This window comes from Pantherophis guttatus, chromosome 7, assembly GCF_059756535.1.
Source record: "Pantherophis guttatus breed Tessera chromosome 7, ASM5975653v1, whole genome shotgun sequence".
Classification (NCBI taxonomy): Eukaryota; Metazoa; Chordata; class Lepidosauria; order Squamata; family Colubridae; genus Pantherophis; species Pantherophis guttatus.
In genome coordinates, this window is record NC_142069.1 from 29,980,556 (window position 1) to 30,002,255 (window position 21,700).

At 40.2% G+C, this 21,700-nt stretch overlaps 2 protein-coding genes across 3 annotated transcripts; one reads left to right on the forward strand and one right to left on the reverse strand.

The window, feature by feature from the left end:
* Window positions 1–52: 52 nt before the first annotated feature.
* C7H22orf23 (chromosome 7 C22orf23 homolog) lies at window positions 53–12,042 on the reverse strand. Of its 2 annotated transcripts, none has more exons than XM_034403130.3 (7): window positions 11,954–12,042; window positions 10,736–10,856; window positions 9,972–10,034; window positions 9,170–9,352; window positions 7,526–7,657; window positions 1,278–1,378; window positions 53–1,015 (listed from the first exon to the last, which is right to left on the reverse strand). In XM_034403130.3, exons 2-7 carry the CDS (start codon window positions 10,836–10,838, stop codon window positions 893–895), a joined length of 705 nt encoding a protein of 234 aa, XP_034259021.1. In that variant the 5' UTR covers window positions 10,839–10,856; window positions 11,954–12,042; the 3' UTR covers window positions 53–892. The 2 variants fall into 2 exon arrangements, with proteins under 2 accessions (XP_034259021.1, XP_034259022.1); XM_034403131.3 differs by having other exon boundaries at window positions 11,596–11,960.
* A 2-nt stretch (window positions 12,043–12,044) lies between these two features.
* POLR2F (RNA polymerase II, I and III subunit F) lies at window positions 12,045–19,395 on the forward strand. The gene is made up of 5 exons (XM_034403132.3): window positions 12,045–12,219; window positions 14,083–14,152; window positions 15,420–15,550; window positions 17,478–17,549; window positions 19,174–19,395. The coding sequence occupies exons 1-5, from the start codon at window positions 12,200–12,202 to the stop codon at window positions 19,262–19,264; spliced, it is 384 nt and encodes a 127-aa protein (XP_034259023.1). The 5' UTR covers window positions 12,045–12,199; the 3' UTR covers window positions 19,265–19,395.
* The last annotated feature ends 2,305 nt before the right edge of the window (window positions 19,396–21,700 follow it).

The following is a 21,700-nucleotide window of genomic DNA, read 5'->3' on the forward strand; positions in this document are numbered from 1 at the left end:
GGACACAAAGCATTATGGTATAGAGAATAAAAAGTAGAAAATCACAAAATTCTTAGGACTTTTTATTTTTTTTACAAGTAGAATAATATATAGCTATCAAAAGTGAGCTGCTGGACCAAAACAAAAAATACGCCAATGAAAAAAACATCCCTTACTCCAACCCATTTACTGTTGTGGTATTAAGTCTTTCCTTTAACAAGTGACAGACACGTGAATAAATAGTCACTTAGTCATAATGAAGATGGTCCTAAGTCTGTAATTGTACTGAAGAAGCATTCATCAAAAATAAGTGCCATCTAAAATCTTCCGATTCTCTCTTTCATAGTCCGATACAACAGTCACCACTGTTTGCTTAACAATTTATATGACGAGTGAAAAACTGCAGTTTGATTGGAAGCAGCCTCCCAGTGGATGGCAGAATCATATACAAAATATTTTTGATCTATTCTAAGAGTTGTACTGTTCTAATCTAAAAAGCAGCAGCACATAAATGGTAGAAACACAGATGCTGTTTTCCAGAGATGAAATATGTGGAAATCTTTTCCTTTCCTTTTTTTTTTGGTCAAGGCAAGCATTGTAAACCCAGCGATTCATTTGAACCCCTTCTGTTTCTGGATCAAATTTTTGAAAAGACTTCCTACCATTACACATTGATACAGGTCGTTCCTACTTTTCAGGATTCATACAGTATTCCTGGGAGATTAAATATATTCTACAGATACCTGCCACAAGAGGATCAAAATTGTACTAAGAAGATATTCTTCGCTTATGTCAGCAGAAAAAGGGTGAAGGAGTTATGTCCTTGTGTGTGTGTGTGTGTCTGTGTCTGTCTGTGTCTGTGTCTGTGTCTGTCTGTGTGTGTGTGTGTGTGTGTGTGTGTGTGTGTTGAGAACTATTGGTCTACTTGACCTATGCTTGGATTGTCATGTTTGATGCTTATATTGAAAGACTTGGCTATTGCCCCTTTCAGTTCTGCAGTTCTCTGCTTGTCAATCATCTCCATCTCCCGGAGCTTCTGCAAACAGCAGAGAAAGGAGACATAGTAAGAATTCAATAAATTTTAATTTTCTTACAAGATAATTCACAAGTCTTACTCCAGATGAAATATATTGCCATCTCCTGTATAATGTTTTTTAAAGGTTCTTTTTCACTTTAGATACACACATGCCCTTCTGCTAAATCTTTCCCTACTTTCTCAAAAAAATCATGAGCATATCCAATTTTCATATTGAAAAAAGATTGCATTTAAGGCTATAAAGGTCAGAATTACCAGGTACCTGTGATATTTCAGTTTGGATAAGTCCTTGATACGCTTTGCTCTGTCCCAAAGCTTCCATTTCTGACAGGAAATTTTGTCGATCTTGAATTTCATTCAGCACTGAGCATAAAGACAAAAAAAGCAATGTGGAATGAAAGACTAAAGGGTAGGAACATAGTTGTTGTTCTGAAGTTTAAACCATTAATTTCCCATTTATTTTATTTAAAAGACTTCTGTAGCAGCCCATTTTATGGGCCATAACCCTGAGAGGCTCACAACAACAGCAACATGAAAACAACATTGGAACATATGCTACATTAATTCCCTGTATGCTACGTAAACCTGTTAATGACCATGGCTTCCTTTGGGGAAAAATAGATGAAATGTTATACAGTCATGTGAGAAAGAAAGAACACCCTCTTTGAGTTCTATGGTTTTATGTATTGACAGTAAAAATCATTTGGTCCTTAGCAGTTTTTAAAGTAGATAAATACAACTTCTGATGAACAACAATCAGGTGAAATCCAGCAGGTTCTGATAGGTTCTGGAGAACCAGTAGCGGAAACTTTGAGTAGTTCGAAGAACTGGTAGTGGAAATTTTGAGTAGTTCAGAGAACCGGCAAATACCACCTCTGGCTGGCCCCAGAGTGGGATGGGAATGGGGATTTTGCAATATACTTCCCCTGCCACACCCACCAAGCCACGCCCACCAAGCCACACCACGTCCACCAAGCCACGCCCACAGAACCGGTAGTAAAAAAATTTGGATTTCACCACTGACAACAACACACTACATATTACATCATGTTATCATTTATTTTGCAAAAAGAAAGCCAAAATGGAGCAGCTATGTGTGAAAAACTAAGTTCACCCTTATTGCTTTCATAAATATGAAGAGGCTAAGTAGCAGCCTGATGCTGCTAATCAAGGGCCCTTGATCAATTGATCATTGGCAAATGTGACTATCTCTATAAATGCTGGAATTTTAGGAGTTTGCTGGTCTCCAGCACTGAGGTGTGTTAACACAATGCCAAAGAGAAAAGACATCAACAATGATTTTAGAGAAGCAATTGTTGCTGCCCATCAATCCAGGAAGGATTATAAGGCCATTTCCAAATAATTTAAAGTCCATTATTCTACAGTGAGAAGATTATTCACAAGTAGAAAACATTCAAGACAGTTGTAAAATTTCCTAGGAGTAGATGTCCCAGCAAATTCACCCCAAGTTCAGACCGTGCAATGTTCAGAGAAATTGCAAAAAAAATCAAAGAGTTACATCTCACCTCTACAAGGTCTCAGACAGCATGTTGAATGTGGAAGTGCATGACAGTACAATTACAAAAAAAAAAAAACCTGGAATAAGTATGATTTCTTTGGAAGAGTTGCTAGGAGAAAGCCTCTTCTCTCTTAAAAAAAAAACTCTTGACAGCATGGCTTAGGTTTGCAAAGTTGTATTTAAACAAATCACAAGACTTCTAGAACAGGCCTATCAAACTGGCAGCCTGCGAGCTGGATATGTCACACGCAGGCCATGCCTACCCCAGCTCTGCAAAGACAAAAAACGTCGCAATGTGTCAGGATCCAGCCCGTGATGCGATCAAGTTTGACACCCATGTTCTAGAACATTGTCCTTTGGGCAGATGAGATCAAATTGAAGATATCTGGCCATAATGCACAGTGTTTGGCAATTACCAAATATAGGATATCAGTCATGTCAATTACCAAATATAGGATATCACAAACATCTCATGTCAACTGTCAAGCACAGTGGTGGAGGGGTGATTGGGGTTTGTTTTGCAACCACAGAACCTAGGCACCTTGCAGTCATTCAGTCGACCACAAACTCCTCTGTATATCAAAGTATTCTAGAGTCAAATGTGAGACCATCTGTCTTAACAGCTAAAGCTTGGCCAACACCGAGTGATGCAACAGGACAATGATACTAAGCACACCAGCACATTTACAACAGAAGGGTTGAAAAATTAAAAGAATCAAGATGTTGCAATGTCCCAGTTAAAGTCCAGCCCTCAACCAGATCGAAAAGCTGTGGTGGGACCTCAAGAGAGCTATGTGTAAACAAAATGCCCAGAAACCTCAATGAACTGAAGCAATGTTGTAAAGAAGAATGGGCCAAAATTCTTCCACAATGATATTGAGAGACTGATAAAGAAAACCATTACTGCTAAAGGTGGTTCTACAAGCTATTGAATCATAAGGTGTACTTAGTTTTTCACACATGGCTTCTCCATTTTGGCTTTCTTTTCTGTAAAATAAATGATGACATGGTGTAATAGGTCATATGGTGGTGTTCATCTGTGATTGTATTTACCTACTTTTAAGAATAGCTCAGGATCAGATGATTTTTTACTATGTTCTGATGCTCATAGAACTCAACAGTCAACTTTCTTTTTTACATGACTATAGGTTTAATAAGGTTGTCATATACAAAAGGAAGTATTTCATAGAACATAGTAATAATGTCCAGGAGATTGGTTGATCTAGAGCATCCACAAGGCCCATGCCACTGAATACTAATTCTGAGGAACAAAAGCAAACAATTTAAGAGAAATATTTGGGACAGTAGACAAACTGGCTCTTTGCAATACGGCCTTTATGTTTTAAGGTAGGATTTATTTATTTATTTATTTATTTATTTATTTATTTATTTATTTATTTATTTATTTATTTATACATACATACATACATACATACATACATACATACATACATACATACATACCGCCCTTCTCCCGCAGGACTCAGGGCGGTGCACAGCCAAAAAAAAACATAGTATACAAAATTTAAAAACAATTTAAAAACAATTAAATAATTTTGGCCCAAATAATTTAAAACAACCCAATTAAAACCTAATCAATTAAAACTGAGAGGATGGGATCAAGCCAGCCCGGCTAGATGGAATAAGTGTGTTTTCAGGGCCCGACGAAAAGTCCGGAGGTCTGATATCGTGCGTATCTCAGGGGGCAGGTCATTCCAGAAGACAGGTGCTGCCACAGAGAAGGCTCTCCCCCTGGGGGTCGACGGCACCCTGAGGAGGCCCTCTCTGTGCAAGCGAACCGGCCGGTGGGAGGCTATTGGCGGCAGAAGGCGGTCTCGCAAATACCCTGGCCCTAAGCCATGGAGCACTCTAAAGGTGGTCACCAACACCTTGAAGCGCACCCGGAAGACCACAGGAAGCCAGTGCAGCTCGCGCAGGAGAGGTGTCACGTGGGAGCGCCCCGTCGCTCCCATAATCCCCCGTGCAGCCACATTCTGGACAACTGCAGCCTCCGGGTGCACCCCAAGGGGAGCCCCATGTAGAGAGCATTGCAGTAGTCCAGGCGGGAAGTGACGAGTGCTTGAGTGACCGTGCGTAGGGAGTCCCGATCCAGAAAGGGACGCAACTGGCGTATCAGGCGAACCTGATAGAAAGCCCCCCTGGCTACGGCCGTCATATGCTCTTCTAAAGACAGCCGTGCATCCAGGAGGATGCCTAAGTTGCGAGCCCTCTCCGTGGGGGCCAATGATTCGCCCCCAATAGGCAGCGATGGCACCAGCTGGCTATATTGGGACACCGGAAGCCACAGCCACTCGGTCTTGGAAGGGTTGAGTTGGAGCCTGTTTCTCCCCATCCAGGCCCGCACGGCCTCCAGGCACTGGGACATCACTTCAAGGGCATCGTTGGGGTGGCCTGGGGTGGAGATGTACAGCTGAGTGTCATCAGCGTACTGATGGAACTCCACCCCAAAGCCACAGATGATCTCACCCAGCGGCTTCACATAAATGTTGAACAGAAGGGGCGAGAGGACCGACCCTTGTGGCACCCCACAAGCAAGGTGCCTTGGGGTCGACCGCTGCCCCCGTCAACACAGATTGCGACCGGTCAGAGAGGTAGGAGGAGAACCACCACAGGACGGTGCCCCCCACCCCCAGCCTCTTCAACCGGTGCAACATGATACCATGGTTGATGGTATCAAAAGCCGCTGAGAGATCTAACAGGACCAGGATAGAGAAGCAACCCCTATCCTGAGCCCTCCAGAGATCATCCACCAACGCGAACAATGCCGTTTCCGTGCTGTGCCCAGGCCGGAAGCCGGACTGGAGCGGGTCCAGATAGACAGCTTCATCTAGGTACTGGGGAAGCTGCCGCGCCACCACATTCTCAACAACCTTCGCAACGAAGCGAAGATTGGAGACTGGACGATAGTTAGCCAAAACAGTCGGATCCAGAGAGGGCTTCTTGAGGAGGGGCCTCACCACCGCTTCTTTCAAAGCGGCCGGTAAGATACCCTCACTCAGAGAGGCGTTAACAATCCTCTGGAGCCAGCCTCGTGTAACCTCCCGGGAAGCCAGTACCAACCAGGAGGGACACGGGTCCAATAAACATGTGGTCGCATTCAGCTGTCCCAGGATCCTGTCCACGTCCTCGGGAGCCACAGGATCAAACTCCTCCCAGATAACATTCTCAAGACCTGCCTCAGTCATCCCGTCTGGATTTACCCAGTCAGAGGCCAAGCCTTCCCGAATCTGAGCGATCTTGTCATGCAGATACTGCACAAAGTCCTCAGCTCGACCCTACAAGGAATCATCCCAGATGGAGGAGGGAGCGGGTCACCCTAAACAGGGCGGCTGGGCGATTATCTGATGATGCGATAAGAGCGGCAAAATAGCTGGTTTTCGCCGCTTTTATCGCCACTTGGTAGGTCTTAATATGAGACCTCACCAGTGTTCGGTCAGATTCGGAGCGGCTGGTCCTCCAACTACTCTCCAGGCGTCTTTTCCGGCGCTTCATCTCCCTCAGCTCCTCGGAGAACCAGGGAGCTAGGTGAGTTCGGCACCGGGTCAGAGGCCGCAAAGGCACGACGCGGTCCAAAGCCCCGGCGGCCGCACTGTCCCAGGCGGCCACTAGGTCTTCAGCCGAGTCATGAGCCAGAGTCTCAGGAAATGGCCCAAGCTCCATCTGGAACCTATCAGGATCCATCAGGCGCCTGGGGCGGAACCACCTAGTCGGTCCCGCCTCCCTGCAGCGGGGTGCAGCGGTTAGAAAGTCTAGTCGAAGGAGCGAGTGGTCTGACCATGACAAGGGTGGTAATATAATTATAACTCAGTTTCTTGATAACATAGACAGACTGATTATGCATGCTATGATGTGATGGATTATGGTTTATTGAATCAAATGTTAAATGTTTTGCCCAACACTGAGCCATAAATCATGGTTTATAAACCATAGTGGCTGTTATTATGGGGGGAACATCTTAAAAGTCTATTGTATGACTACCCTGCTCTTGATTAGTTTTGCCTTGCATGTGTGCTCTGCTGAAACTGATGTATAGAAATCTCTTGTTTATTGTTAACCTGAAATACTGTTGCATCAAATGGTTTGGTGTCATCCTGATTGGTAGTCTATAACACCATGCCAAAATAATGATCCTGCTGTACTGCATTAGTGGGATACAAGTAGTGTTACTGTGCTTCATCCTGGAAGTATGAGCAATCTTTTGCCAAGACAATTTAACATGTAAGTCACTGATTTGACAGTGCTCAGAATCTAAAAAGACAAGCAGGAGGGAATAGCTGTTTCCTATCTCTACCAGCTACAAACAGGCAGTATTCATAGAACATGCTTTAATCAGATCAGGTCAATTCTTAGAAGCTACATTCACACATCCTAGTTGGTATAAATCTAACATCTAACTTGGTTAGAGTTAACCTTAGTTTTTAGTGATAGCATACTATATGAACATAGCATCTTTGTTTAACTTTCTGGTTCTATGTATGATGCCAACTCAGTAAGTGGATTAGCATTATAAATTAATCCTAAACACTATTAAGGATCATCACACAGCCAAATGTTTATACTGGATTTGGTATTTTTGTCAACCTATCGAGTCTTCCCAAAGACCTGTTACAGGCAAATTTTTGATGGTGGTATCGAAGGTACTGTTGCAGGGTGTAAATTATTCCAAGTAAAACTGCCTTTTGCAATTGACTGATGGGGATTTTGTCAATGCCAATGGTCTTCAGGTGGTGATCCACTTGTTTTAGGATTGCATGTAACGTGCCTATTACTATTGGTGCCATCTTTGCTTTCTTTTGCCACAGTCCTTCTATTTGCAATTCTTTGTATTATATTTTTATTCCAGATGTGTATGTGGCTGTAAATGCTTACGTTCCTGAACTACAACAAACCTTTTATCCTAGGCTAATGTATTGTATGAACCCTGCCAGAATGTATCAGGTCACTGCTTTTAGCTAAGGGAGTCCGCTTACATTCATCGAATCGGTCCATCTCTGGTACTGTTTCTTCTACCTTGACTGGTTTCTTCTGAGTTTTCTTCTCTACTTTGTCCTTTCCTGTTGCTAAGATGTTTTGCAGTCTTTCTTTCTCCTTCTCCAGGTCTCCTGTAGATACAAAAGAAATATTATTACTGTTTATAAAACTATTGATCAGAATTGCTGGAGGGAATAGCTTACTGTCATGTCTCCCTCCCACCCCCCACCTCACAGTTGGGAAGAAGGACCATGGACTTGTTTGAATTTGGATTGCTGACACTTGATGCTTAGCAGTTTATGATTTGATTCAAATCTCAGGCATTTATATATTTTAGGAAAACTATTCTTGTTGATCAACCTTATCCTTAGTAAATAACAATTACCATATAATACAAAACATAAAGGACAGACTATGCTCAAAAGAAGACAACTTTAAAATACCTAAGCAAATGTGTATAAATGAACTCTGATACTCAAATGGAAGCAGTCGAGACTGCTAATGGAGAGAATTCTAGGGATAGTATTTCTCCACACAAGACATTCCCTTGGTTATCATTTTTTCTTTCTCAGACATTTTGTCTTTGAAGTGTTGCACTAATCTGGCAGATCACTTAGAACAGGGGTGTCAAACTCGCGTTGTCATGGGGCCGTCACATGACGTATTGCAACTTTTTCACCCTTTGCTAAAATGGGCATGGGCGTGGCCAGCACATGATGCATCTGGCCCACGAGTTTGACAGCCCTGACGTAGAACATTAATCCTTTCAGCAGGTAGTCCTTGTTTAACTACTGCAACTGGGACCAACAGTCATTAAGCAAAGTGATAGCTAAGTGAAAAAATATGTGACTGTGCTTGCACTTTTAGAAGAGCTTTCCTTTACAGCTTCAAAAGGATATGACCCCAAACAATCGGGTGATCTCAAACAGCAGGGAAGGTTTCTGGAAGGAAGCCAAGTAAAGGGGCAAATCTTATGGCTCCTTTTTACCATTTTGGAAGTTCATTCAACTACTGGGATAATTTAGTAAGGGAATTAGAGAATTCATGTTTGGAGAGGAAGAGATTATAAGAAGTAAGCAGGCATACAATGTGGAATATAGATTCCCAGCTGTTTGCCTAGCACGCTTAGGAGCACTAAGCCACTTAGGGGACAAAAAAAAAAGCCTTGAGTGAGAAATTGATTATAGTCTTGTCAATTTCAGGCAGCAACTGTGCAAATCCAGGATTCTAATCAAGTAATTAAAATCACAAGAGTGGTTAAATTGTGGTTAGTACTTTTCAGTGATCCTCTGCACTGAAGAGAGAAGCAGCTCAGGAAGAGAGAGTTTGTTTAGGCAATCCTTCTGCACTGTGAATGAGGTAGAGAAAAAAAAACAGTTCAGGCAATGCACAACAGGTACTGTGTTTAATGGTGAACACATGACTGAGAGAAGCTTCGAAGGCCATAAATGTGGTCACTGGTTGCAAAGTTATATTTTCATAGGTTACAAAGTTACCTTTTCATCACTGTTGTAACTACAAGTGGTTGCTGCCCAGGTAGTACAGTAGCTGAACAAAGATTACTTGTAAATAATGATGAGTATAATTATTGTTATTTATCTCTCCATTTCTTCATTTATCATTTGCAAATGTTTCTTGCTTACGAGTGGCTTGAGGCTTGAATTTTTCTCTGATATATGCATCTCCTGCGCGACAGATCTCTGCAGGTCGGAGGTGAGGTCTGCCAAAGGGACTGGTGGTCAAAATAACCTTTGGTGATACAGGCTTCGGAAACTCTGGTTCTCTGCTGGATGTTGGATAACAGTGTATGGGGAAAGCATCACCACCTAAGAAAGAAGGGCAGAGATTGGTCGGGAAGGAATTAAATGTAAAGCTGATGGCACGCATGTACCATTTTAAGTATACATGGCAAGTGTCTCCTGTCAGCCAAGCTCAGTCTCTGGCAGGTTCTTAGAGACCTCCATGTAGTATTCTTGGCAGTGTCTAGATTTGACCCCAAGGTTAAATTGCTAGGTATAAATATGTATTCCAATTTAATATTTCAGGAGGGATTCTGTAAATTGGCTTGCTTGTAAATGCATAAAAGAAAATGTATAATAGAAATTATTCATGTTTTAATATGAATTCAGAATTGTTTAAAACTAATATAGTCCCTCAACCTACCTTTATAGTACATGCTGAAAATCCCAAACTTTTACAGAAGATTTCTTATCTTCCTAGAGAGTTGGATAAACTAGAGTTTATTAAGAAATATTCATCATCTGTGATTTAGTTTTCCACTAATGTTTTGTTCACTTCCTGAGTTTATATAAATTTCCTTTGCAAGGGGATGGTTTGTTTCTTTAGCTGGAGAAAGTCACATGTCTGAATTAAATTTAGAAATCTGAAAGCCAGAACTAACAGCAGCTAAATTTTAAAAGAAAGCTAAATTTTAGGCATACTTACGTTTCATGCAATTTATAAGATGGCGTTGCTGGAAACAAGTAAGCTTAGATTCTTGCATCATCACTGAAAGAGAAAAAATATCCATACAGATCAGCAGCAGCACCACCACCACCTTTGCAGAAAGAGATTTAACCCAAACAGTACCTACATACAAAAAGGAATGCCAAATCTTGAGCACAGATACCCCAAATGCTAAAAGGCTACAATCCAACCTATAAGTAGCAGCCCTTTCCAATGAGATAGCTTCCTGCTCTCTTTTTGATATAAATATAATTGAAGGGCATCCAGTTGTAGAACATTAAGTGTCATTGTAGTGTAACTTAAAACCCTTTTCAGAATATCTGATTGCAACAATGAGTTTTCTCCCCAAAATTATTATTTTTATTATTGTGGTTATTCTAGAATACAGAAATCCAAAGTGACTTTTTTTCTGGATTTTTTACTTTAAACAAGCAGTATTCAAAAGGCTGTATTTTTTTCTGTAACCAGTTTTCATCTTATAACTTTATTGGCATGATCAGATCTTGTGATTAACTGCTTAGGTATGCAAGAATTTATACCTCATATTAAGGAAGAAATTCAACACGGGCATTTTTCTATAGTCACTAGTCACTGAAATTATCAAAGACTAGGGATCCTTAACTTACACCCTCAATTTGCACAAAAAGTAATTTAATAGTAGTAATTTAAAATGCAGCAAGATAATAACCAGGAGTGGGGAGCATTACTTCCTGGGATACTTTTCTATTCTGCTTCCTGATTACCTTTTAACAACTCTTGCGTTTCCTGACTATATTCCTTCACAGTGGGAGCATGCCAAAATCCACTTCCTTTTATCACAGGCCTGATCCTCTCTTGAGAAGCCATTGTAATCTCTGAAAGAAACTGATAAAGAGATCTACAGTTATTAAGATCACATCTCACACATATTCTGTTTTTATTTTTTCTAGTGATTTTTTCACCAATGTTCATTTGCCATATTTTATTTATTAAATTAAATTGTACTGCCCATGTCAATACAATGGCACTGAATTTAGGACCATTTCCCACATTTGTCACCGTTGCAGCATCCCCATTGTCACATGATCAAAATTTGGATGCTTGGCAAGTACTGTAACTCATATTTATGATGGTTGCAGTGTCCCAGGATCAGGTAATCAATCACCTTTTGCGACCTGATAAGCAAAGTCAATGGGGAAGTCAGATTCACTTAGGAACCATGTACCTAACAACTGCAGTGATTCACTTAACAACTGTGGCAAAAAAGGTCGTAAAATGAGTCAAAACTCACTTAACACTTAACATGCCTTCCGCCGTGCCCTTAAAACCTTCTTTTTCTAGCAAGCCGGGCTGGCCTAACACTTTTTAAAATGTTTTTAATTGTTTGTTATTGTTTTTAATCATGGGGCCAAATTTATTAATTGTATTTTAATGTTTGTAGTTTATGTTTTTACTTGGCTGTTCACCGCCCTGAGTCCTTAGGGAGAATGGCAGTATACAAATTTAAAAATAAAATAAAATAAAATAAAACAACCATCTATTAGAGACAACAGAAGACAACCATCTGTTGTCTTCTTAACAACAGAAATTTTGGTCACATTTGTGGTCCTAAATTGTGGATTACCTGTATACCAATTGTATATTCATTTGTAAAATACGTATGGGCTGCATGTAGCAAACCCAAAACTGGACTTTTTAAGGCAAAAACTGGAGATATTTGTGCTACATCACAACAATTACACCCGGCATCTTATTGCAGCCTAATCATAACTTTGACATCACGGTGCAATTTAAGGTAGCGGAGATGCATCTACAACGGACGCGTGAAATCGTGCCTTTCTCGGCTTGCAGGCACCCATCTCAGCTATTCCCACAGTAGCCGATTTTTTCCCGTCCGCTTCCTTTTCTGGAGGGATAACAAATACGGGGTGAGAAGCCAGAGATGTTTGCAAAAAGAAAAGCCCCCCCCCCACTTCTCTTACCCGAATTGGCGGCTCCCGTCACCATGACAACCCCCTCGGGCGCTCGCTTCCGCCGACGTCAACTCTGACCCCGGAAGTGCTCGCGCTCTGCGTGCTCTTCGGCGGAAAGCGCGTGAGTTTGTTTGCTTCCCCCCCCCCCTTTTGCTTCCTTGCCGGTGGACTCTTCGCGTCTCCCGTCAGGCCGCTCTGTTTGTGGTGGGGATTGGTATCGTTGAGGGTCTGTACTGAACGAGGGAAGGCCTCAACATGTCGGACAACGAGGATAAGTAAGCGCGTGAATAAGAAATGCATCTTCTAACCTCTTGCCCCAGTTTGGCGTCTCCTGGGTGTTGGGGCTAAATTCTCATTTCCAGAGCCGGTCCAGGGTGGAAGGAAGGCTCGTTTAGCCAGCCAGCCCGCCCGCCTGCCGTTGGGAAAAGAGCCTCCTGGAACCGCCTTAAACCGAGCGGTGAGACGCTGCCCTGGATTCAACTTCAATTCGTGACTTAGAAGAATGTGAATTTTCAGCTATTGATTTCCCCCCCCCCCCATATTGCTATGATTTAATATTAACACTGTTGATGTTAATAACAATGGCATTGTTATTAAAAGGTGTATCCCGCTTTCACTGTTGAACCAGTCCCAAAGTGATTTTATTTATTGTTTATTTATTGGTTCGATTTATATGCCTCCCTTCTCCGGAGACTCAGGGCGGCTTACCATGCGTTAAGCAATAGCCTTCATACTTTTGTATATACCTGTTTAGTAGGGCTTTTTGGGGGCCCCTAAGCAGTGTTCTTTTTAATACAAAGTCAGGTTATTGCCCCCACAATCCGGGTCCTCATTTTATCTACCTCGAAAGGATGGAAGGCTGAGTCAACCTTGAGCCTGGTGAGATTCGAACTTGCAGTAATTGCAGGCTGGTGTTACTTAACAGCACTTTAGTCTGCTGCGCCACCAAAGCATGCTAGACCAGTGATGATGAGCTGGCTGAGTCTCATGGTTAAAGAGAAATTTGAACCCAAGTCCGACTTAGACTTAACTCAGATAATTGTACCACACTGATTTTTCCAAAGAACTTTTTAACTGGCATGGCATTTTCCTTCTCTGCTCATCGCTGAAACTGGAGAGTAATTACAATGTCTCCCACCCGTATATAAATTTGGATCTGACTAAAGCTGTCTGGTGTCTAGCATGCTTTATTCTGAGAAGCTAAATGACTCACACTTTTAGTATGTGCCCTTCAGGATGTGGCAGTTGAAATACAGTTAAAGTCAAGAATCCTTTGTTTTATAATTTCATTTGTTCTTCTTTAGTGTCAATCACCGGTCAAAGAGGAATTGGGATACAACTAGCCAAATCAGACTTTTTTAAAAAATATACTAATACGTGCATTTTAATTTAAGTGTATGCTTTTTCTCAAACAGTTTATCCTGACCTGATGGACAGAATTTGATAATAAAATGCATTTTCTACATTATGTACAATATGTTAAATAGCAACAGTCATGCCAATGGGTTCCCAAACTCATGTATGATTTGACCCTAAATTCCTTAGAATTTAGAAGGAATCAGTACTTTGTAGTAATCTCTGAAGTTGCAAATTTGGAAAGCCTAATAGCTAGCTGTTGCTTAGTTACCATCACAGAGTACATTCAAGGAACAGAATAGATTCCAAATTCATGCTTATTGATTTAATGACCTTTAAAAAATCAAGAATGTTTCTTTTTTCTGGCTTGCGCCACAGAATTTGAAAGAAGAGCAAGTTAATTTTCTCCAGCCTAAAGACCTTTAAAAAATCAAGAATGTTTCTTTTTTCTGGCTTGCGCCACAGAATTTGAAAGAAGAGCAAGTTAATTTTCTCCAGCCTAAAGACAAACCTGTTCCCTTTCTGACTTCTCTGTGATCCATTCACAGCCTGATCTATAAACCTGGGATTTCCTAGTGATCTTCCTTCCACATATGAATCAAGTCCAGTCCTACATTGTTTTTGTCACGATAGCTAATTTAGGTGTTGACAGCAGCTGTGACATTTAGCTTGTAGTGATTGTAGAAACATACTTTAGGGTTTTGCTAGAAAATTGCCCATAAAATATTATGGGCAATTATATATATATTTTTAAATATATAAAAATATATTTCTCCTATTAGTTTTGATGGAGATGATTTTGATGATGTGGAAGAAGATGAAGGACTTGATGATCTAGAAAATGTTGAGGAGGTAAGTGACTTTAGCTTGTGATATCCTAAAACAGCCTTAAATCTGGTGAGTGATTTGAAATAGGAAAATGTTATATTTTATGAGTGAAATAGCTTCTAGATGTATTAGATTTCAACTTCTGTCATTCTTAGCTGGCAAAATGAATACTTTTGGAAGGCTGTATTTATGTATTATTAGGGTATAGAGGAATATAGAGGTGATTTTAGGGAACTTATGAAAGGGTCACTTAAAAGGAGAAAGAAGGATCAAACTATTAAAGAGGGACTTTGCGAAAAGGTTACACCAGTCCTTAGAGCCATGATGGCAAACCTATGGCATGAGTGCCACAGGTGGCACGTGGAGCCATATCAGTGGGCACGCGAGCTCAGCTCTGGCACGCATGCGTGCACCAGCCAGCTGATTTTCGGGCCTTCTGGGCGCACCAGAAGTCAGGAAACACACTGTTTCCGGCTTCCGGAGGGCCTCAGGAGGGGGGGAGGCCGTTTTTGCCCTCCCCAGGCTCCTAGAAAGGCTTTGGAGCCTGGGGAAAGCGAAAAACGGGCCTACCGGGCCCACCGTGCCATCGTTTGCCAAAAGTGGGGAGAGCACGGGGGGGGGCGGGACGCATAGAATTATGGATGTGGGCACATGTGTGTGTGGCCTCACCGCGCTCCCCCCGCTTTTGGCACGCGATGGCAAAAAGGTTAGCCATCACTGCCTTAGAGAGAAGCATGAGAAACAAACTCAAAATAACCTCCCCATGATTTTGTTTAGTATAAGATGGGATAGAGAGAAATTTGGATAAATTTTCAAGAATTATGTCAGTCCTTTGAGGTAGGCCAGGTCAAGAAACTGAATTCCAGGAATACTCTTTATCATAGTAAGGCAAAATAATAGAATTTGAACGTTTTTGCATAGTGCTCTCTTATGTACCTCAAAGTCTGTTCTATATTGTTTTACCCAAAGCATACATTTTGTTTCTTTGACTAGAAGCTAAGGACAAAGAATAGGATATAAATTTATACTGGTAACCTAGATCTGTAAAGTCCCAAAGCTTAAGTGGTATAAAATGTGAACTTTAGAAAATGGGTTAAAAATATATGAATTCATAAGTTGGTGTCTGTTTTACATTTTATCACTATGGATTACGTACCTTTACTAATAGCATTCTTGTCGTAGAACCTTATTTAATATTTTCCATTCATATTCTCAGTTTCAATTGCATGACTGCTCAGATGACAGGGCATACAGCTGTGTGTGTTTACATTTGCTTTGTATTATTCCATAGGAGGGTCAGGAAAATGTGGAAATCTTGCCATCTGGAGAGCGACAACAAGCAAATCAGAAGCGGATCACTACTCCTTACATGACCAAATATGAGCGGGCCAGAGTTCTTGGTACCCGCGCCCTACAGATAGCGTAAATATAGATATACATTTATTTAGTTATTTGCCTTTTTATACCAATTATTGTCTGAAGGCTTTTCCAGCTTTCCGCTGTATATCTCCTGTATAATTCTACTTTGCCATAGTTATAGCTCTCTGGCAGAGCATGTATTTAAGTTATTAATGAGATATCATTAAAAATAGGACACTTATTCTAAATATTATATACATGGCTTTCAGAGTTCATACAGAGAAATATATGAATAATGGGAGGAGAAGGCTGCTAGCAGAATATTCTATCCCTCATTCAAGAATTGGGCAGTAAGAGTGGTAGAGAAGGGACAACTTTTAAGATCATCATCATCTTTTAACGACCCCATAATCCCTTGCGGGGTGGAGTCTGGGCAACTGAATGGAGCTAGCAGAGTGTTGCCTGGCCATATGCCCTTCCTGTTGCCAATGTGGAGTTTTGTTCAGCAGATATATTCTCATTGTGCCCAGAAAGAGAAATATCTGCCTCTACCTAGGAATGAACCCACAGCCTCCTGATTGTGAGGCGAGAGCTCCACCCCTAGGCCACCACACCACTCCTAAGGGACAACTTCAAGATGAGCAACTGAAAACAGAGGTCCATAAATAAGTTTGCATTTTTGGGGGTTACACAATGTCTTTCAGATTAAATCTTTTCCCCATTTCCCCACTGAGAGCATATGCACCAAATACAAATTCCTTGTGTGTCCACTTGGCCAATAAAGAAGTCTAGTCTAGTCTAGTCTATTTTGAAAGTGTTAGACAGGAAAATTTTACTTTTCTTTGTGGAAAACAAAATATTTAGAAGAATTAGCCATTAAAGACAGACAGATGTTTCATTATCCAATATGTTCCCAATATTGGTCCTTGAAGGAATGTAGTGCTCTTGAGCTTATTTGAAGCATCTTACTGGAGGTTTAACAAACCAAAACTTTACAGGTTGGCCTCATTTATCAACTGCACAATCAGTGACCATTCAAAATTTTCTACTGAAAAAGTAGATTTATAACGAGTTCTCAAACTTATGTCACAGCGTCCCTGCAATCATGTGGTTGCAGTTTAGATACTTGACAACCAGTTTGCATTTATGATGGTTGTCATCTTCTGGCCATATGATCGACATTTGCTACCTTCATAGCTGGCTTCCAATAAATTCAGAGAAGCTGGCAGTAAGTTGCAAATTGCAGTCATGTAACATCTCACTTAATGGCCATGGGTGATTTGTTTAATGACCATATCCAGAACTGATGTAACTCTGTATGGTCACTTGAAGTTTCACTTTAGAACTATGTCACTTAATGATGGAGTGGCTGGTCCCAATTTTAGTCAGTAAGTGAGGACAAGCGGCTGGTTATTCTTTATTTCAGTAGAAATCACATGATAGATAGTTACTTTGATAAGCCAATGGAGATTGGTTTGCTAGAGGTGAATAACAATAATGTCCATGTGAAAGAATTTAGTCTCTCCTACTTTTATTTCTGTATTTTATTTTGTTTTATGCCCAAAATAGCAACCCCATCTCCCCCACCACCACTTCTGTATGCAATTTCAAAGTATAATTCATGTGAACATTTTATTATTGAAGTATATCCAACAAATAACAAAGAGCCAGTTTGTGCATAAGGTACCAGGCTAGAAATTGGGCCACTTTCTCTCAGCCCTAGGAAGCAGGCAGTGGCAAACTATTTCTGAAAACCCTTGCCAAGAAGTCTGACTCAAAGGTACACACACACCCAGCTCTAAAATGAAAATCTTTAAAATGTCAGAAAGCAGAGATTATAGCATAGGTTCTCAAGAGTAAAACTCCAGGCAAATTACAAGTTTGACAGGAAACCAAATGGTATATCTTATTCTCATCTAACTTGATAACTTTTAATATCCACTGTTTACTCCAGTTGCAGTAAAAGTTCTTAAATCTTTTCCCCCCTCAGGATGTGTGCCCCAGTAATGGTAGAGCTTGAAGGAGAAAGAGATCCCTTGCTGATTGCAATGAAAGAACTGAAGTAAGTTGAGAAGTTTTATCCATGTGCAGGTGTGCATAAACTGTTCCCTCTCTAATTAGATTTGGACATTCTGCTTTAAGGCAGGAGGGGGTTGTATGGTGAACATGCTAGTTTCACTCTTCCCATTCTTCTAGTTGTCCTTAAGATCAAGAGAATTTTTTGCAGCCTGAAATCTTGCCTACATGTATTGGTTCCACATTCAATTTAAAATGATTTTTTAGGACATGATTTACTATATATAGTAAATATTTATTGCTACATATGTTTGTCCTACAACTTATGACAAAAAGGCAATTATTGGGGGAGGAGAGAGCTATTTAATTTTATGTACATATAAAATATCTGAATTAATTTCTGCTGTCCAACAAGAGACACTTACATAGAATGATCCATTTTGTAGGTGCCTTTGCTTTTCTATGTAGAGGTAATAGTATTGTTTTGAATAGGAATAAAATACTAATTATAAAAATAATAGTATTTTTATAATTTATTTTTGTCACATTTTCAGTACCATAATTTTCCCAGGTGCATTAATTAAAAGCGTTAAAATAGTTTATGATTTAGTCCCTGCCATCTTTGTTTTTTTTTCCCATAGAAGTATAGTCACAGTAGAAGATTTCCTTTTTCTTAGCATTGAAACATTTCAGACTGTTATTTTGAGATTCAGGACTTAAATAGATAATAATTTGGTTTCTCTTTTTTTTATATAAGCATCATTGGTTAGAGAGCTCTAATGTCAGATTTTATATTATGTAGAAACTAAAAAAGTGACAGTAAGCTGGACTGTTACAATGCACTTGAGATTAAGGAGTTCCCATTATAAAAAGAAATACAAAAGGCTATTTTTTTTTCTCTTCATATTTGGCTCACATTGTGCACATAATGCAGGATTTTTACATTATTTAATAGAAAGACGTTTGTAAACCCAAACATTAATGTAACTAAACTTGTTTTAATGTTTACTTGAACTATGTGAAGCTGTAACTGGTACCCCATTACAAAATCATAATGTGAGAATTTTCCTGAAAAATTCTATTCTGATTGTGGCTTCAGGACCATTCTGTTGAACTCCTGTAACTTTAAAAAAAATATTTTTGTGTTTTTACTTTTCATGTATTGCAAGATTATAAACCTGATGTCCTGGAGAAATTCCAGGCTGGCTAATTACATTGTTGACCTAAAAAGTCTTATTTAGATTAAACTGGATTTAAATTTCTTTCCTTTAGGTTCCAAGTTGTTCAGTTTGCCAAAAGTTTTTAATAGTTTAAAACTCAGAGCATTTCTTTGGTTTATGGCATTACACTATATGAACACTTTATACACAATAAAACAATATGCGTATTAGAAAGGGTCATTTATGTGATCCCAGCTTGGTCTTTCTATAGTGCAGTTGTCTCCCTGTCTCTTAGGAAAGTACTTTGGAAAATTAAGATTCAGAAGTCCTACATTCAGATTATTTCCTGCTTATTTTTAAGATGCGGGAAGGAACAGTTAATGATTTTCTGTGGGTGAATTTTTAGATTTGGGTTTGGAGGCTTTCAAATATTTTATTACACTACTGGAGTCTCGCTGAATACCAACAATTTAGTGTCCTTGACTATGAATGTCTCTTTCCTTCCTCCAGAGCTCGGAAGATTCCTATAATTATCCGCAGGTATTTGCCGGATGGAAGTTATGAAGACTGGGGTGTAGATGAACTAATTATCACAGATTAAATCTCTTCCATGCTCCAACTCCAACTTTTATGGAAATATATATATATATATATTGTGTAAATAAATACCAAATCCCCCTATTAATGTCTTGGATGTTTCCTTTTTATATAAAATAAGGCTAAAGAAAACCAGCAGTCTGTCTTGCTCTCTTTCTTTCTCTCTTTTTAGTGCTTTTATAGCTCAGTCTTCCATTGTCTTGAAGACCCAGTAGGTTTAATTCTGTTGTTGTTTTTGCCAAGCCAAGGAAGGTACTTGCCTTAAATGCTATAAATGCAAACTAGAAAGGTGGCGCAGGAGAAGCTTCCTCAGTGTTGTATCTAATCATCATGTTATGCGCAAGTGATTTTAAAGTGATCCTGCAGCTGCCAAACTTCCAGATGCCCTTTAAAGACAACTGAAAGACCCCTTTGCCTTCAACCTACGCTTTTTTCCAGGGGCCTGTAGTAGAGGAGGCATTTTTGTTGCTTGCTACCAAACAGACATGCCTTTGTGCCCAGGAACAAGTTGCCTTGGAAACCCCCAATTTCCCCTCTGATCAAGGCTGGCTCTCTGGGCTTCTCAGGAGTATCACAGAGCAACTCTCATCAAATCTTCCATTGTTCCTTTTCCTGCCCTGACTTCTTATCAATCAACAGGATCCCCTTACAGTGGGCTGTTCTACAGCAAAAAAGCATAGTTGCCTTGATGAGCTATCTAGCAAGAGTCAGCTTGACATCTGTAATCTATGCTTTATGGTACCTATATCTCACTGCATTTCTTTCCCACCCTATCTGGCATAGCCTGACTGTAAGTGCATGCTTATATTATGAAAAACAACACGATCCCTAAAACATCAGGAAAAAAACTTTAATAAGCGAATTGTATTGCAAAATAAGCTTCCAAATCCACTGTGTCACTCAAATGGTAAAAGAATATTTTAAAAGTACTTTTGCAATGAGAAACATTTATGCTTCTAAAGAAATCTTTACTTTCTGTAACAAACTTTTTTTGGGGGAGCTTTATAGAACAAATCAGTAAGGGTATTTTAACATAATCTACAAAGGCTTTGTAAACATCATTCCTGTAAGTCAGAGGTCCCAACCCCTGCTCCAAATCCAAGTCCATGGTCCATTGGGAACTGAGCTGCACAAGCAATGGGTGAGAAGGCAGAGCTCCATTTTGTGTAAACAGTGGACACACACGCAAAAACATTCCCTTCCCCCACCCCGTTGATGCTGCCAGTCGGCAGAGCCAGAAAAATTGGGGACCACTGCTATAAGTTGCATTTAATGCATGTTGTCCAAAAAGGTTTGCTTAAAATGCAGATTGCCTTGCTTTCGGCTCTTGATACAAACTTAATGCATACTATCTTAAAGAGTAATTTCTTTGAATGCCACTTCTGTTTTAAAAATATAACTCTTGGTTTTTGTATGCAACATTCAATCCTGTAGCTTTGTTTCAGATGTGGGGTTTTGGGAGAGAAAGTAAAGCTAACCAGACTCTGAAGAAAGATTCCTGCTGGAATATCCAGATTTGCTCCTACTGTGGCAAAATTCTTTTATAATTCTACTTTATGCCCAGGAGTTGCTACTGGAAGGGTACATCAGACTTGCCCCAGATCTGAGATGTTTTTCCAAGGAAGCTTGTGAAATTAGGGCAAAGGCTGTAGACATCATAGGGCTTCAAGTTACGTATTCTCCCCCCCCCCATTTTATTTATATACAAACACATATATGCAAATTAAATTTATATTTGGAAATAGTGAGTTTTTTAAGGGAGTCACAGAAATAATGTGACATAATGTAACAGAATGCAACAACTCAACAGACAAAGGCACTGAAACCGCAAGGAATGTGTTGCATTTGCTCACAGCAACAATGCCAATAATAGGTTAATTTGCAGAGTTATAACTTACAAATCTCCTTGGCCTCCCCACTCCCTCTGGCGTTTAATCACGTTTGTGTGATGAAATTTCAGTAATGAAATGTGTCTTTGTGTGATCGTTTTGGCATCCACAATGGAGCGCAGGAGTTGTTCTCCTGGTCCTCTTTTTTAAAAAAAAGCTTCTTTGTTTTAATACTCTCCCTTCCCTATCCCCCTTCCTCAACCCTTGCATCTACATCAGATACAATTAAAAGGATAGCAAAAGGCTCTAGGCCAACTCCCACCAGACTGGTAGGGGGATGTGCAGTCCCTTTGTGCCCAGCATGGAAGCTGGTAAATGCTGGATCCTACTTTTGTTCTTAAGACAGAAACAGGGCAATTGGCACTCCTGCATTTTATTGGCTAAGAAAGCACATCACCTCTTCTTAATCAGCTTTCCTTCTGAGGATGCGCATAGGAAGCACTTGAAGTAAGCTGGAAAGATTTGCTTTTCTCCCTTGTGTGTGGTTTCTTTAGCTGTGGCAATCTCCCTATTGGCAATAGGTCATATATTTCCAGTTTTAACCGTGCTTC

Coding starts and splice junctions, on each gene's coding strand:
- C7H22orf23 (XM_034403130.3), bottom strand. CDS start 10,838: ATGGCTTCTCAAGAGAGGATCAGGCCTGTGATAAAAGGAAGTGGATTT. Junction 9,353..9,971: donor TCTTATAAATTGCATGAAAC/GTAAGTATGCCT, acceptor CTTCTTTCTTAG/GTGGTGATGCTTTCCCCATA. Junction 1,379..7,525: donor GATGGACCGATTCGATGAAT/GTAAGCGGACTC, acceptor CTTTATGCTCAG/TGCTGAATGAAATTCAAGAT.
- POLR2F (XM_034403132.3), top strand. CDS start 12,200: ATGTCGGACAACGAGGATAA. Junction 15,551..17,477: donor ACCCGCGCCCTACAGATAGC/GTAAATATAGAT, acceptor TTCCCCCCTCAG/GATGTGTGCCCCAGTAATGG. Junction 17,550..19,173: donor ATTGCAATGAAAGAACTGAA/GTAAGTTGAGAA, acceptor TCCTTCCTCCAG/AGCTCGGAAGATTCCTATAA.